Source organism: Armigeres subalbatus, chromosome 1, assembly GCF_024139115.2.
Source record: "Armigeres subalbatus isolate Guangzhou_Male chromosome 1, GZ_Asu_2, whole genome shotgun sequence".
Taxonomy (NCBI): Eukaryota; Metazoa; Arthropoda; class Insecta; order Diptera; family Culicidae; genus Armigeres; species Armigeres subalbatus.
This window is the reverse complement of record NC_085139.1, coordinates 147,636,650-147,653,748: the sequence shown is the minus strand read 5'-3', so window position 1 is coordinate 147,653,748 and position 17,099 is coordinate 147,636,650. Positions and strand designations below refer to the sequence as shown.

At 42.4% G+C, this 17,099-nt stretch overlaps 1 protein-coding gene across 5 annotated transcripts in view; it reads right to left on the bottom strand.

Annotated features, from left to right (window-relative positions):
* The window catches only part of LOC134205222 (protein unc-80 homolog), a 75,888-nt gene that overhangs the window by 33,562 nt on the left and 25,227 nt on the right, over positions 1–17,099 (bottom strand). For 3 of the 5 annotated variants that reach the window (XM_062680277.1, XM_062680278.1, XM_062680281.1), the window contains exons 9-16: positions 9,691–9,887; positions 9,230–9,629; positions 9,014–9,126; positions 8,802–8,819; positions 8,407–8,554; positions 8,180–8,276; positions 7,824–8,105; positions 7,300–7,497 (exon numbers count right to left, since the gene is read on the bottom strand). In XM_062680277.1, coding sequence (XP_062536261.1) covers positions 7,300–7,497; positions 7,824–8,105; positions 8,180–8,276; positions 8,407–8,554; positions 8,802–8,819; positions 9,014–9,126; positions 9,230–9,629; positions 9,691–9,887 — 1,453 coding nt within the window. The remainder of the gene's footprint in view (positions 1–7,299; positions 7,498–7,823; positions 8,106–8,179; positions 8,277–8,406; positions 8,555–8,801; positions 8,820–9,013; positions 9,127–9,229; positions 9,630–9,690; positions 9,888–17,099) is intronic. The other 2 variants (XM_062680280.1, XM_062680282.1) reach the window with 1 other exon arrangement.

Sequence of the window (17,099 nt, the reverse complement as noted above, 5' to 3'; positions counted from 1 at the left end):
GTCTTGAAGACCTTTTTCTGAAAATCACAGCAGCTTCGCATTAGCATTAGCATTAGCAATAGCATTGTTACGGTGTAATTCGTAGATTGGATACTAGTGATACTCATGTTTTACTCTGAAAATCTCAGCAGCTTCGTTGCAAAAAGCTTGGAAGCCTCTTTTCAAGAGGCCTCTTCCGAAGTAGCTCGTAAGCCTGCTTTCAAGGGGATTGGAAACCTACCTTCAAGGAGCTCGGAAGCCTCCTTTCAAGAGGATCGGATGACTTGTTTCGAGAATTCTTCGGAATTCAATGGAATTCTTCATTCGTGGTTTATAGAAGCCTCTCTTTTTAAGAGGCTCGGAAGCCTCATTTCAAAAGGCTCGGAAGCCTTTTTTTAAGAGGCTCGGAAGCCTCCTCTGAAGAGACTCAGAAGCCTTCTGTCAAGAGGCTCGGAAGCTGTCTTCCAAGATGCTGAGGAGTGTAGAAATCTCCTTCCAAGAGGCTCGGAAGTTTCTTTTCAAGAGGCTAGGAAGCCTCCCTTCAAGATGTTCGGACTTCTCTCAAGAGGTTTGGAAGTAGAGTTTCCATCCCGGGACATCCCGGGACGAAAAATCCCGGGATATTAGTTTTGAAATCCCGGCTTACTTACTTCAGGCTTACTAATAGTTTTTATGCTCACAATTTTTATTTCATTGAACGTCCAACGCCAAGGAGACCCGACCCGAATTTTATCACAATTATATCAATATGTGTTACTGTTACAAATAACAAAACTTGCAATAATTTTGTTATAAATTCTCTGTCAAAGTTGGTGGAAAGAAAATTTCATGATCGTCATAACATGATTATAACATAATGTGTTATGTTTATTGTCACCGAAAAAAATTGCCTACATTTTTGGCAGAAAAAAACGAAGGTAGCACCTTCAGTATAACTTGAACCTACATTCTATGCTGAACCAGCTGGACAATGTTAATTGCGTACATTATGGATAATCATAACCTTTTCAATAACATAATTTGTTATACAATCCCGACCAGTAGATAGTAAAAGCACAGACAAACAGACGTAACACTAGAGAAAATATCATCGACCATGCCTGTAACGACCAATTTGAATTTGATTGATTGCTCGTTCCACAAGTAGGGACGCTAGTGTCGCAATTCTTCGAGTTTGACATTCCACTCTAGCGCCTTCTGGTGACAATGTCATACGAAACATTGTTTCGTGTAACAAGCTTGCAAGATGGTGGCAGAAGAGTTGAGCGATGGATTTTTCAGAAAAATGTTCAAGCTGTTACGTCTGTTTGTCTGTGGTAAAAGATTTATATCAGAACTTGTTATTCTCGAGCTTCCTCACAAAGAAAACACTAGACTAGAGTTTTCTTTACCCTATGTCGGTCTACTGACTGATACTTCTGCCAGCAACTGCAGCTATCTTTTTTTTTACCCGCCACTATCCCCCACACCAAAAAGCTCCCATGGAGCCGACTGGTAGTGGACGCAACTATCTTATCTATCTTATATTTAAACAATAAGTATCTACAATATATAGCTAGCTAACAATATTCTTTGATATTACAAAAGAGTAGATACATCTAACTGGTGCTTGGTTCCTATTTTTCTTCCATCTACAACGAGGAGTCGCACACTATCTGATACATATTCCAGCATTTCTCTACACAGCCTGATATATTTTTTAAATTTATATTAATTTTGATGCACATATTTGATACAAAAAAGGACGCAAAAATAAACGTTTTAATTTTAAATCTAAATTGATTTAATTCATTGATTGATGTGAAAATAGTTTTAATACCTACATCAAACAAAGTTTATATTTCCATTTCTATTTTACTTTATTTTGCGATTCTATTTAATGCGTAATTTAATTTGCATTTCGTAGTGTGTACGCATCATAAATCTTCTCGGCCCTCCTAACACCGAGCTAGTCATCCTTAGCTCTTCGTCCCCTATGTCTATGTTTCGGTCCGAGTTCCTTTAGGACTTCTCTGCCGTAATCTGAAAAAGTGACGTATGCGCCATTTTACAACATATATATTTTCCATTTTTCTGTTAAAGAGTACGACGAGTACTACTCGTTAACACCATTTTTGGAAAATGGCGTATACGTCACTTTGCCAGATTACGGCAGTTCTGCTGACCAGCTTCTGAACGTTTTAATAGAGAATTCATGATCCCACAGCGCCATGCGATTTATACAACCGATTCGTGGATTCCGTACTGCGATTACGTCAAAGATTAGTTACTTAATTAGTTGGCCTTTGATAAAGTCTTTGGGACTAGTTTATCGACACTAAGTTGTAGATCCGGAACCATTCCTGGGCCTATAACATGTTGATGAATAGGGGGAGCTGTAACTGTTGGTATAAGTATCAGTCAGTAGCCTGCAATGGAGTATAGGGAACTCTGCTATTGTGTTTTCGTTGTGACTCGTGAGCTTATGGTTCCAGTACGATCAACAATCAAGCCTATTTCGACGGTCAGCGAACGCGTCTTTTCGAACTCGGTGAACATTTGTTCCAGAAACCCTACTTTCCGATACAAACACAAATATTATTGGAAGGGTGTTTTTCGACTGGATGGGATGTACTGTTCGGAGGATGGCTTTCTCAGTCTGAAGCATCAAAACGATGGTTTAGTTACTTGCCCGACGTTTCGGTCGATGGGTTGTGGCCTTTTTCAAGGGTCGTAAAGACGATAGACTATACGACCCTTGAAAAAGGCCACAACCCATCGGCCGAAACGTCGGGTAAGTAACTAAACCATCGTTTTGATACTTCAGACTAAGAAAGCCATCCTCCGAACAGCACAAATATTATTTGCTTTTTGAAGTTAAACCAAGGATCGTTTTAAATTGAAATTGAATTTAGTTTTAATTTGAATTCTGTATCATCTAACCTTTCTAAAATATGAACTTTACCCCTAAACTTCGAACAAACTCAAAGGTGCAGCCCAATCGGGTTGTACGCAAAGGTGACGTAGGACTACGTAGCTATACGAAATTGATGGTATTTGCCATAATAATTTGTGTCTCTTTATAAACATTGAGCAATTCGCTCGGAGGTCAACTGAATCAAGAAGGCGATTAGTTGCCCCCAGTTGGATGGACTTTGAGTCTCTAACATGGAATCATCATGACCCATCGGCCGAATCGCCGCTGAAGCCACTCGACTGGCTTTCAGTGGAGGATATCACAATTCTAGAAGACATCATTCTCAAAAATTTCCGAAATAAAGGATATGAGATAATCAGGATCAGAAGTGGCATGAAACCAAACGCAAATATATTTATTTGCAACGTTTGGTTTTCGTCCGCGATGGGATCGTACGTGGCAAAGTGAGGAGAACCTCTAGAATCAATTACACATAGTTCTTTTCAGGATTTAAACTATTTATCCAGCAAGAGGTATTGGCGTCTTCATCGATTTGGCTGTCATCCGTGGAAAGTGAAATTTTCTGACAATGACAAGATTATTTGGTTTTGTTTCTGTTAGTAATTGGAATTGAAATCAATTTTTTTTCGAGCCAACATTTTATGCAAAAGAAGGTCGATTCTAGATAAATTTTCTTCAAAGTGCAAAACTTTTGCGTCGGCAGAAAGCTACTCTTCGGTAGCAGAATCACAAGCGGTCGATGGAAGGGATGATACAATAAATTTATTTGATTGGATAGAATCACTCACAGCAACCAAGCTGTGCTGCTGTGTCCGCTCCGCTGCATCAAATCTTGTTCAAACGCTCTTTGCGGAATCCCGAACAAAATTGCTCGCGCGTCGCGCGTGCCGTAAAGCAGCTTTCTTGTATTCAATAAATTAGGCCCGTAAGCTCCGCCCCTTTGCGATCTGATATGGGTGTAAATATAATGTGCACTCATAACGATTAATGAAGGGGCGGGGCTAATGAAATTACTTCGTTAGATATAAGAAATCCGCTTTCCCGCGCGCGCGAGCTATTTTGAACGGGATTCCGCAGCAGACAACGGACCGTTCGGAGAATGACAAGTTCTAAGAATCCTATGAAATTTGGTTATGCGATATTGGTTATCTAAGATGCGCATTGTTGCGAAGAATAACAACAGAAATTTGACTCAAGACGAAGTTTTTTCATATTATCAAACATTAGATAGTTTCCACAGATGTGGCGTCTTCATTGATTTTATACAAAAGAAGGTTGATCCGACTATCCGAAATAAACTTTCTTCAAAGTGCAAAACTCAATCGCCAAACCCGATGCCACCGAAACAGTTCATTTTCGCAATTAACTTTTTCTTTTCATAAAATGTTGGTCCTGAGAAGAACCAATTTTCTTTTCCCAATGCTCCTTTCCAACTAACTGACACCACAATTTGTAATAAATTTTCAGCATCGGCACTGGCGGTGCGAGATCGCCACAGTGCTATTTTTATGGTTTTTACCCTTTCTTCATATTAAATGCTGGTTCGTCGAGGTTGAATGATCTGCAGCAACACATCGAGCACTACCACCAATGCGATGTATTTCCTTTGAAAATGCTACCAGCGCCTCCGTGATGTTGTGTCCGCTCCGCTGCGGTCGCTTTGATGCGTCCGCTCTGCGTAAAATCTTGTTCAAACTGAGGATTAGACCAAACCCGCAAGTGATTGATTTTTGATGTCTGTGCTAGTGATGCATGTACGTGATTGGTTAGTTTACTCTATTTCTAAACTTTTTATCACTTATCGATAATGAATAAATATTTTCAGATAAATACAAAGAAGCGTTAACTCATCCTTGATTGAATGGTCAAAAATGGAAATCCTACGAGAAATGGCTGAGATATTAAAGTTCAAAGTCTATCATATTTTCGTGACGGTCCCCGGTTTTAGCAATCGTAAAGTGTACCCCAATATTCAAAAGACAGACGTAGTCCTACGTCAAGAACTTTTTCAAAACAAAAAAATAATGTATAATAAAAAAACATCGAAAATTCTCGGGATCCCGGGACAGCAAAAAGGGCAGAGAAATGGAAACTCTATTTGGAAGCCTCTTTTCAAGTGCTGAGAAGCGTACTTTCAAGATGCTCGGAAGCTTCCTTCTGAAAGGATTGGAAGCCTTCTTTCAAGCGGTTCAGAAACTTACTTTCAATAGGCTCGGAAGCCTCCTTTTAAGAGGCTTGGAAGACTTCTTCCAAGAGGCTCGGAAACAGATAATCTATTTCAAGTGCAAAGCCATCTATTTGATAAATAATCTCGACCAAAAAGCTATTGCACGGCATATTTTGGTCCAAAAACGGAAATGTCCTCTTTTCCCGGGGATCTTCTAGGTTCCAGGAATGGCCAATATAGTCGATATACGATTTCATGATTATGACCATCCATTTGATAAAAAATCATGAAGAAAGAACTTCTGCACGGCATATTACGGTGTAAAAATGAACATGTCCCCTTCTACGGGTTTTCCGGGGCACCCTGCAGGTTCCAATAGTGGCCATTGAGGTTATTAATCGATTTCAAGTGCATAACCATTCATATGGTGAAAAATCACGACGAAAAAGCTGTCGCATTTTGATGTAAAAATGGAATTGTCCCCTTCTACGGGTTCCCTGGAAGCAACTTACAGGTTCTAGGAGTGGCCAATATGGTCTATATTTGATTTCAAGTGTATAACCATTCATTTGATGGAAAATAACGACGAAAGAGCCATCGCACGGCATATTTTGGTGTAAAAGAGAAAAAGTCCCCTTCTACGGGTTCCCTTTCCTTCTACGGGGGCACCTTGCAGGTTCCAAGAGTGGCCATGTCAGTCGGAAACTCTATCATGGATCATACATCCTTGTTTTATGAGAATCTATGAAGACATATATGGAGTGATTTTTATGCTGCCTTTATATGACCTATAAGGTCCCCGTGGAAGTCGTTTCCCAGTGGCCATTGTCTCTAGAACCAGCGTATCACTACATAGCCACAATATTGATGAGTATATCTTTTTTTGTAATTCGGTTACAATTTGACTATTCTATAAGCATTTACATTTGTGGGTCAATATGACCCTAACATCTTATTCGTAAGTTTTTTTGTGGGGTCGTTCTGTTGCACCTGAAAATAATTTTTCATGTCAGATCCTTAATTTCCATAAAATATTATAAGTCAAGAAATTTTAGAACGATCGGCACATCAGTTAATACGTTTGTTGCGGTATTGCATGTAATTTTTATGGAGATCGATACCACAACAATAGGACCTTAGCACTGCCGCAATAATAGGCTCAAGAGATTCAAATTTTTAATGAAAAATGTTGATTTTTCATAGTTTTGAACGAAATTTTGTCAAACAAAAGCTGTTCTAGTCGTTAATTCAAAGAGTTTTAGCGTATCCACAATTGTTTTAAATGCTATTTTATCCAGAATGGACTCTTTTACACTACCACTACACTACCGCAACATTAGGACATACCACAACGATAAGATGTTTTACCCTAAATTACTAAATTTAAGTATCACCGATAACCGCAAAAAAACGATAACTATAATTTTATTAGGCCACAGCCCACAATCGCATAGGAAATTCAGCGAAGATAGGACTGTCATGCGCTTATAGGCAGTAATCGATTCAAATGGCCGAGCTATAAATCAGAGCTGAAAATAGTTATGATAATGCCTAAACAGTCTGTCAAGTAGCGCAGACGGGAGCAAAACTTTCAGAGAGTCATCAAGACGGCTGGAAACCTTGCTAACGGGTCTGTAATTCCAATCTCTAACCCTCTTCTTTCTTCGTTTGCTGAATAAATTACTAGTAGCCAATATAATAATTTGGTATACATCGATCAAAGGAAAAGCTTTCTCATTGTCACCGTGCAACAATAATTTACCCATAATCAAATGGTTTGGCGTCTAATGGTACGAATTAACTCATGGGCGAACAGACCAGAAAACGGGTGAAAATGATAATTATTCTAATAAAGAGTGCGTTCCATAGTTAAATTCTAACTTGTAGATAAATATTCAACAACGTAATACAAATACGGGCAAAGTAGAACAGGCGATTGTTGCTGATTTCCATATCCTAGAATAGAATGGGCGTACGTTGACCTCTACAAGCGTATCATGCGGCCGAATACAATAAAATAAAACAGATTTCAGCCTCAATGAGAAGATTTTTTTTCTGGCTGGGTCACAATCATTTCGGAAAATATTAACTTTCGTGTCATATCACAACGCTTTTGAAAATTATATGGTTGCAAGACTCTGATGAGTAACCAAAATGAATCCTTGATATAGTTGGTGTGTGAAATTTTAACGCTTGTCTTGGTGGATTTTTATTCGTTGGAATGTGATATACTTACTCAGCGGTGAAAGTAGCGAGCTGGGATCCACACAAAAGCCAACGAAGGCATGGAAAAATTCAATTAGCTCGTGCAGCTGTGTCGTCCTTATCATGCTCCGAAGATAAGCTTTCGATAGTTTCGGTGCCTGCCGTAGAAGGCGCGATAGAATAGAGTGACACGTGGTGCGAAGAACCTCGGCAGGTGGCACGCGGTTTCCTGTGAGTAGAATGTGTAATGTATTTAGTCATGCGATTCCCTGATGAACGCTCTGTGTCAATTGCTAATAACAGGCTTGATTGATTTGTTTTAGCTTAGGTGTCATTTAATTGTATATCACTACGAAGAAATAATGGCAAGCCTGGAATTAAAACAAAGATTTGAAAAAAACGATAGCCGCTAGATCAGCACGCTCGATGTCATTTGTGGTTCCATAGGGAATGCGATAAATTACAATTAAGACGCTCCACTCATAGAATTTCAACCGTTTCACGTTTCAGAAAAGAAACGTTAAAATGAGTAGAACAAGCCTGCCATCCACTTACCATCGTTGCAGCCATGGGGACACCCTAGATGTAGCAGGGCACGCTTCACGATACCCATTGCCAACGTGTGGGCATGTTCACCCAGTTTCAGCACGCCCAAATCCAACAATAGTTCACATATATTCAGCCCCGTTTCTAGCACTCGTAAAGTGCAAATGTTTGAGTCCCGCTTGAAGACACAGTGCACCGCAAGGAGCACAATTTCGTAATCAATTCCGCCCTCCTTGGTGATGTAGAAACTCGAGCCCGGCGCTTCGGTCTCATCTGCTCCGCTGTTATAACCTGTTGAGAAATGTAGGATTGTGTTGTCGGTTGGTTTGTACCGTGATGACAAATCATAATGTCCTTGGTAATACCTATATGTGAATCGGTGTGGGATCTTAGCATTTGGCTCTTGAAAACTCCTGTGCTACCTCCGATGCTAAGCGCATCCAACTGAGAATCTATCGATCCCTGAGGAATAATAATTGTGATTCATTTAATAGTCGTATCAGTTCGGTGTTGTTGTTGTTGTTCTAATGGACATTACTTCAACATCCATCGATAATTGATGTGTATAAAGCAAATTTGGACGGTTACTAACCTGTCGTTTGAGATAATCCGGTGACGGCGTCGGTGTATGTTCGGTAACGGTGATGATTGGGTAACGCGATGTTGGTTGAACAGGACGTGGATTGACCGGTGGCGGTGGATTTCTTATAACCTTCGGAGGTTCGACGTACCTGTGGAATCTTTCAGTACAAGAGTAATTGAAATCAATAGCACAAAGACGGGGTAACACGAAGGGTTTGAATTTAATTTTCAAGAAACACATTGGTTACTAGTAAGGTAAAATGGGTGGATTGAATTGGGGTCTGGCGAATTTTGGCACATTCATCAATCATTTCGAATTGGAAGGATTTTTGTTAGTGAAGTGGGTGTTAATGACAGATAGTGCAAGAAGGAAGTTGATATTAGGGGAAAACTGCAGAAACTTACCCGCTATCTAGAAGACAGCTGGTATATTTGTATCATATCAAAAGCATTGTATTAGACATAGTTGAGTTGATACCATTAGAATTTGTTCGAATAGATTTTGTAGTTCAAGTCGAAAAAGATACAATAGTAGAGAATTGCGCGTGAGTGCTTTAGTATATTAGTTTCATCGGATGTACCTAGATATAAACCTAAACTGAAATACGGTAGCTTACCTCAGACTGGGCATGCTTTTTCCTTTGACAAGGTTTGTTGAAGAAGCCCGAGAGATCATAGATGCAGACCTAGAAAGTTGTTTTTCTCCGGTATCTAAGCTGCGATGAGAATCCTGTTGAACGCAAAATAGTTACTGTATGAGTCTACTAAAAACTATATGAGTGGAGTGTTCGCTCAGCATGAATAGATGTCCATTGTAGGTGCTAAAAACGTACCAAATGTTGTAGTCGTTTCCCATTAGGTGTAACGTCGAGTCCAATTTTCTCCAGTCCTCGGTCGGACTTGGACAGAATTCGCGTCTCAATCAGTGTTCGTAAGTCGGCCATTTTAACACGTCGTTTCTTCTCGCTTCCTTTACGTTCCGCTGTTGGGGTACTTTGTTCGTCGTTGGACGGCTTCGTCTCATGATAAGGTGAGTCGATGAGAAGTGAACTGATCGGTGGTTCAGGTACCTCTATGTAGTCTTTGTTGATCGATCCCGTGCTAGGGCTATCGCGGTTGCTACTGTTTGGCCCTTGGTATAACGAAATTTCTATCTGAGGGATCGGCAGTGAGTTGGATCGCCGTCTTGGCTGCGAAGGTGGTATTGATGTTTCCTCGCTAATATCTCGTAGTCTTTTGAAATTCAGCATATCAAGATCAGATTGTTTAAATAATAACCTAAAGAATAACAAACCTGTTGTTCAAGTAGTGTAAGCTCCAATAAACTCCATCCTCTTGCCAGTGGGATATAAACAAACATCGCAGTACGGCTACATCAAGAAATGTAGCTGCCGCAACGTCTCCCTTTGGACATTGTGGTGATTTCGGATCAGTCTCGAGTGACTCTCGCTCAGTGGAAGAACTTGTTTTGGGCTTGGAGTCGTCGCCTCGCTGTATTGATTAAAAAATACATGTTCACTTTCTTTTGAAAACAAACAAGTGACTCCTGCTATATAGTGGGTTGTTTATTAGATCCCCTGGAAATTCCATTTATGACTTGTGTGTCCTTCTGACTTCAACTAGATTGACATGGAATGCACACCGGCATTTTTTAACAGCTCGTGAATCTATATGCGCTGACCACGAGATGGTTACATTAAAATCTTACATAAATAAGGTAAACGTCATCAATGCTCTACCAGGTTTCACCTGATATTCGTACGGAATCGAATGGGAATAGTTATACTTTTATGTAAATGCAAACCCTCCCCTCCGCATCTTCCCCCTTTTTATGGTTCTGAAAACTAGGTGACTCAAAAGGGGTCCGCGACGTTAGGCATAAGTACGTTAGGCATAAGGACGTTAGGCATAAGGACGTTAGGCATAAGTACGTTAGGCATAATGGACGTTAGGCATAACGGACGTTAGGCATAATGGACGTTTGGCATGATTCTGCCTTCTTTATGTCATAGGCTGTTCTTTGGGTCATTTTATGCCTAACGGGGCAGCAGGGACTATGTCCAAGGGCTTGGCGATCCCTCCCCAGGCCATCTGCGAGTTGTGGCGCCTGCCTAGGATGTGGTGGGGTTTGACAGTGGGCCCTGTTAAACCTCTATAAAAAGCTACCGGCTACCTTCTACCAAAGCTGTAGGCTCCGCCAAAGCGACCGTGTGCCGCTCAAAGTGCTCAAGCCCAAGTCCTGGTGTTAGGTGGACGCTAAACAGCCCTGACACGACGGCCCTCCGATGAGACAGCAGGTTTCCGCAGGCCCAATAAGCCGCCTTTAAAATCAACCATTACGAACGCCATAGAAGATAATACGACTCGATACAATTGGCAACGACCTGGGCGACGAATAAAGTATCACGATTGGAAGCTTGGAACATGGAACTGCAAGTCGCTAGGCTTCGCAGGTTGCGACAGGATAATCTACGATGAATTACATCCCCGCAACTTCGATGTCGTAGCGCTGCAGGAAATCTGCTGGATATGACAGAAAGTGTGGAAAAGCGGGTATCGAGCGGCTACCTTCTACCAAAGCTGTGGCACCACCAACGAGCTGGGAACCGGCTTCATAGTGCTGGGAAAGATGCGCCAACGCGTGATTGGGTGGCAGCCAATCAACGCAAGGATGTGCAAGCTGAGGATAAAAGGCCGTTTCTTCAACTATAGCATGATCAACGTGCACTGCCCACACGAAGGGAGATCCGACGACGAGAAAGAAGCGTTCTATGCGCAGTTGGAGCAGACATACGATGGATGCCCACTGCGGGACGTCAAAATCATCATCGGTGACATGAACGCTCAGGTAGGAAGGGAGGAAATGTATAGACCGGTCATCGGACCGGATAGTCTGCATACCGTATCGAACGACATTGGCCAACGATGCATAAACTTTGCAGCCTCCCGCGGAATGGTAGTCCGAAGCACTTTCTTCCCCGCAAGAATATCCACAAGGCCACATGGAAATCACCTAATCGGTAACGGAAAACCAAATCGACCACGTTCTAATCGACGGTAAATTCTTCTCCGACATCACGAATGTACGCACTTACCTGCAGTGCGAATATTGAATCCGACCATCTACCTCGTTGCAGTATGTCTGCGCTCAAAACTCTCGACGGTGATCAACACGCGTCGGAGTCGTCCGCCGCGGCTAAACATTGGGCAGCTACAAGAAGGCAGAGTAGCCCAAGACTACGCGCAGCAGCTGGAAGTGGCACTCCCAACGGAAGAGCAGCTAGGCGCAGCATCTCTTGAAGATTGCTGGAGAGATATTCGATCCGCCATTGGAAGCACCGCAACCGCTGCACTAGGCACGGTGGTTCCGGATCAGAGAAACGACTGGTATGACGGCGAATGTGAGCAGTTAGTAGAAGAGGAGAATGCAGCATGGGCGAGATTGCTGCAACACCGCACGAGGGCGAACGAGGCACGATACAAACGGGCGCGGAACAGACTCGATTTTCCGGAGGAAAAGCGCCAGCAGGAAGATCGAGACCGTGAAGAGACGGAGGAACTGTACCGCGCTAATAACGCACGAAAGTTCTATGAGAAGTTGAACCGTTCACGTAAGGGCCACGTGCCACAGCCCGATATGTGTAAGGACATAAACGGGAACCTTCTTACAAACGAGCGTGAGGTGATCCAAAGGTGGCGGCAGCACTACGAAGAGCACCTGAATGGCGATATGGCAGACAACGGTGGCGGTATGGTAATGAACCTAGGAGCACGCGCGCAGGACATGCGACTTCCGGCTCCGAATCTCCAGGAAATCCAGGAGGGGGTCGGCCGGCTGAAAAACAACAAAGCCCCTGGAGTTGACCAACTACCAGGAGAGCTGTTTAAACACGGTGGTGAAGCACTGGCTAGAGCGCTGCACTGAGTGATTACCAAGGTTTGGGAGGATGAGGTTCTGCCGCAGGAGTGGATGGAAGGTGTCGTGTGTCCCATCTACAAAAAAGGCGATAAGCTGGATTGTAGCAACTACCGCGCAATCACATTGCTGAACGCCGCCTACAAAGTACTTTCCCAAATTTTATGCCGCCGACCTACACCAATTGCAAGAGAGTTCGTGAGGCAGTACCAGGCGGGATTTATGGGTGAACGCTCTACCACAGACCAGGTGTTCGCCATACGTCAGGTATTGCAGAAATGCCGCGAATACAACGTGCCCGCACATCATCTATTTATCGACTTCAAAGCCGCATATGATACAATCGATCAGGACCAGCTATGGCAGCTAATGCACGAAAACGGATTTCCGGATAAACTGATACGGTTGATCAAGGCAACGATGGATCGGGTGATGTGCGTAGTTCGAGTTTCAGGGGCATTCTCGAGTCCCTTCGAAACGCGTAGAGGGTTTTTTTTTTTGTTCGGGATGTCTTTCTGCTCCATTTTTATTGAGAAGAAATGAAGTAGTCATTTTTTATTCATATATTTCTCAAGCTTAATGTAAGGCCTCTTTAGATTAAGGTACCGCTATTTATACCCTTCGAAAAATGGCTTATACCAACTCTCAAAGGCGCGCCCCTCAATCAGTTTCGGCTCAACAATAAGTGGGATAATATTGATTTTGACCATGCATCGGTACTGAAGTTCAAACATATTTTTGCTTCTTCTTATGAGATCCGAATTCGTTTTTGTATAGAGATCTGATTCCATTGCGTTTGACATTTACGAATCTCACCATTACACAGAGCTCTAATTAGTCAGAGGGTTCAGCAGATCCACCAAATTCGTATCCGCTTCTTTCCTAATTGATCAGCGCTCTGGAGCTTGGAGATTCATGTCGTCGGCTTCGAAACCAGCCTAAGATTGAGTTACGTTTTTACAATTTACTCCATTGACTCCATCCAAAAGGAGCAAAAAATGGGTCATCTAAAAGCAAATTATAGTCGTTCCATACTCTTCGGACCATCACTCATAAGTATTAACAAGAATAGTAAGAACTAGAGCACAGTGTGGTAGATCTTACTCCGTAATGCAACATGAAGAGTGTCTACCCAGCATTACAGGCTCCGTTAACTGCCTGGCTAATTGTTTCACCCCCCAGGCCATTCATCCCCTCAGCACGGGTCGCCTGACACCTTGGGATTCGGGGTTAGGGACGTCATATTGTCAGCTTCAGTGTTGTACCGAGCCTGGCGATATGACCGGATTTACACCGTTACGCACTACTTCAGAGTATCCATATCCCAGCGTAACGGGACGCGTAGAGGGTTACGGCAAGGTGATGGTCTCCCGTGTCTGCTATTCAACATCGCTTTGGAAGGACTAATACGAAGGGCAGGGATTAACACGAGTGGTACGATTTTTACGAAGTCCGTCCAGTTATTTGGTTTCGCCGACGACATTTATATCATGGCACGTAACTTTGAGAGGATGGAGGAAGCCTATATCAGACTGAGAGGCGAAGCTAAACGGATTGGACTAGTCATCAACACGTCGAAGACGAAGTACATGATAGGAAGAGGCTCAAGAGAGGTCAATGTAAGCCACCCACCACGAGTTTCTATCGGTGGTGACGAAATCGAGGTGGTTGAAGAATTCGTGTACTTGGGCTCACTGGTGACCGCCGATAACGATACCAGCAGAGAAATTCGGAGACGCATAGTGGCTGGAAATCGTACGTACTTTGGACTCCGTAAGACGCTCCGATCGAATAGAGTTCGCCGTCGTACCAAACTGACTATCTACAAAACGCTTATAAGACCGGTAGTTCTCTACGGACACGAGACCTGGACGATGTTCGTGGAGGACCAACGCGCACTGGGAGTTTTTGAAAGGAAAGTGTTGCGTACCATCTATGGTGAGGTGCAGATGGCGGACGGTACGTGGAGGAGGCGAATGAACCACGAGTTGCATCAGCTGTTGGGAGATCCATCCATCGTTCACACCGCGAAAATCGGAAGACTGCGGTGGGCCGGGCACGTAGCCAGAATGTCGGACAGTAATCCGGTGAAAATGGTTCTCGACAACGATCCGACGGGAACAAGAAGGCGAGGTGCACAGCGGGTAAGGTGGATCGATCAGGTGGAGGACGATTTGCGGACCCTCCGCAGACTGCGTGGTTGGCGAAGTGCAGCCATGGACCGAGCTGAATGGAGAAGACTTTTATGTGCAGCACAGGCCACTCCGGCCTTAGTCTGATAATAAATAAATAAACGATTGATTTTCTATCCCACGCAAAGCCGGGTACATATAGCTAGTTCTTTATAGAAACCTACCAAAACCTGTATAAGAACTGGGCTTATGCGAAAATGCAAAAAAAATATAAGACCTTACAATTTTGCAAGCTTTTATTACAATATTTGTTTGTGGGCTTACAACAATCGCAAGAGAGTTCGTGGGGCAGTGCCAGGCGGGATTTATGGGTGAACGCTATGCCACAGATCAGGTGTTCGCCGTTCGTCAGGTATTGCAGAAATGCCGCGAATAAAACCTGCCCACACATCAGGAGGGGAGTAATACGAAGGGCAGGGATTGACACGAGTGGTACGATTTTTACGAAATCCGTCCAGTTATTTGGTTTCGCCGACGATATTGATATTATGGTACGTAACTTTGAGAGGATGGAGGAAGGCTATATCAGACTGAAAAGCGAAGCTAAACGGAAATCCGTCCAGTTATTTGGTTTCGCCGACGATATTGATATTATGGTACGTAACTTTGAGAGGATGGAGGAAGCCTACATCAGACTGAAAAGCGAAGCTAAACGGATTGGACTAGTTATCTACACGTCGAAGTTGAAGTATATGATAGGAAGAGGCTCAAGTAGGGTGATCGGTATTGGTCATTTTTGACAAATACCGGTATTCGGTATTTTGTGGAGTCAATACCGGTAATACCGGTAAAATACCGGTATTTGTAAAAATTTCAGAAATGTAAGAAAGACTTTTCAATTGGACTTTTGTGTGAAAAACAATAATGATTGACAAACTTCAAATGTCAAAATCAAAGCTGGTTGAGCTGGACAAAGTGAAACTTAAGTGAACATGGCATACTGAGTGATTCGTCTCCCAACTCGCCACGATTTTTTTAGCAATGTTCAACTGAAGCACATATTTGACAACTGGTAGCATAATGTGTTTAAATGAGTGTTGATACTTTTTAATCCGTAAACTTCCGACCAAGCGAGATCCGGACTAACGAGTCGTGGGATTAGCGAGGTCCAGATAAGCGGGGGGATACTGCAGTAGAATTCTTTACGCATTCCTTGCAAGAATCCTGGTGTCAACGTAGTTGCCATCGACAACGCAAGAGTTTTGATCTGTTGAAGTCTCTTCACGAGTTGTTCTTTAACTGATAAACCCGAAAAATAATCCATATAGGTATCTTCTTCGTACCGATCTTCAGATGTGGTCATTGTTTCAGCTTCAACGATCAAATTGGGAATGATTAGACGTTTCAAGATCTAATCTCTATGTCTTTTATAAAATCTCAAAATCGTTTTCTATCAATAGCTTTACGGTAGGATTATTCAAAAAAGCTTTAAAATCGGCGTACACTGATCGTAGTTCCACAACAGCTTGAACAGGTTCGAGGGCTTGCATTAATTCACCTATCGGCAAAAATCATCACCATTGAATTTGAATTATAATTGAAGCTTCAAATCGATCAGAGTTTTTTTTTAACAGACTCCTTCAACTCATAGAACCGTTTGAGTATATGGATCACATGCTATTCCAACGTGTCTTGGTATCAGCCAGTAATACAAATTATTTTCGAATCCAGAACGGACATATTTTTGCAGTAAATCGTTTTTCACAGATGATCTCCAGAAGAGAACTACTACGGCTCGTACCTTCTTCACAATTTCATTTATTGCGGAAAAATTCAGGACGATGTAAGCAATGTTCATTGAAGAAAAAAGTCATTGCCAATTTGACAGATGGCAAAGAGAATGGAGCAACGTCGTAAATGATGCTTACTTGTGCAAAGGTTCATTCATGCACGCATGGAATTGTTGTAAGTGTTTGTTTCACGGTGAGTTTCTGATTATGAGAGCAGAATTTAAAATACCGAAAATACCGGTATTTTCCATCTCTAATACCGGTATTTTCGGTACTCAAAATTGCTCGGTAATACCGGTATTACCGGTTTCGGTACTACCGGTTAGACAACCCTAGGATCAAAACAGAACAACGCAAAAATTTGGAGACGCACCATGGCAGGAAATCGTACGTACTTTGAACTCCGCAAAACGCCCCACCTTAACCAAAGACGTTTTAAAGCCCTTCATTAGTATTTTATCAATCCCATAACAAAAAGACTACAAATCCTTATGCGCTTGACATTAAAAAATCAACATAGGTTCATTTAAGCAGGTGTCAATTACATTTCAATATTTTCCATACAATTTGGAAGCAACCGCTGCAGGCTCGCTGCGCTTGTGTCCAGTTAGTTGGTAAGGGCATATCGTCCTGCCTACACTGGCCAGTGAAACATGTTTTCGAAAATCGTTACATTTTTGAAGATGGAAGCAATTTTATATCATACTAACCACTGAGAAAAGTTATTTTGTTGCCCATCTGAGTGTTCCAGTGCAAGTTTTGTGGACAGTATGCCAGAGTCGCTCCAGAATGTTGAGCAAACAAACATTAAAAGTAACATCAAAACTATAACTTTTTGTATTTTGCTATTATTTTAATTGTGTAA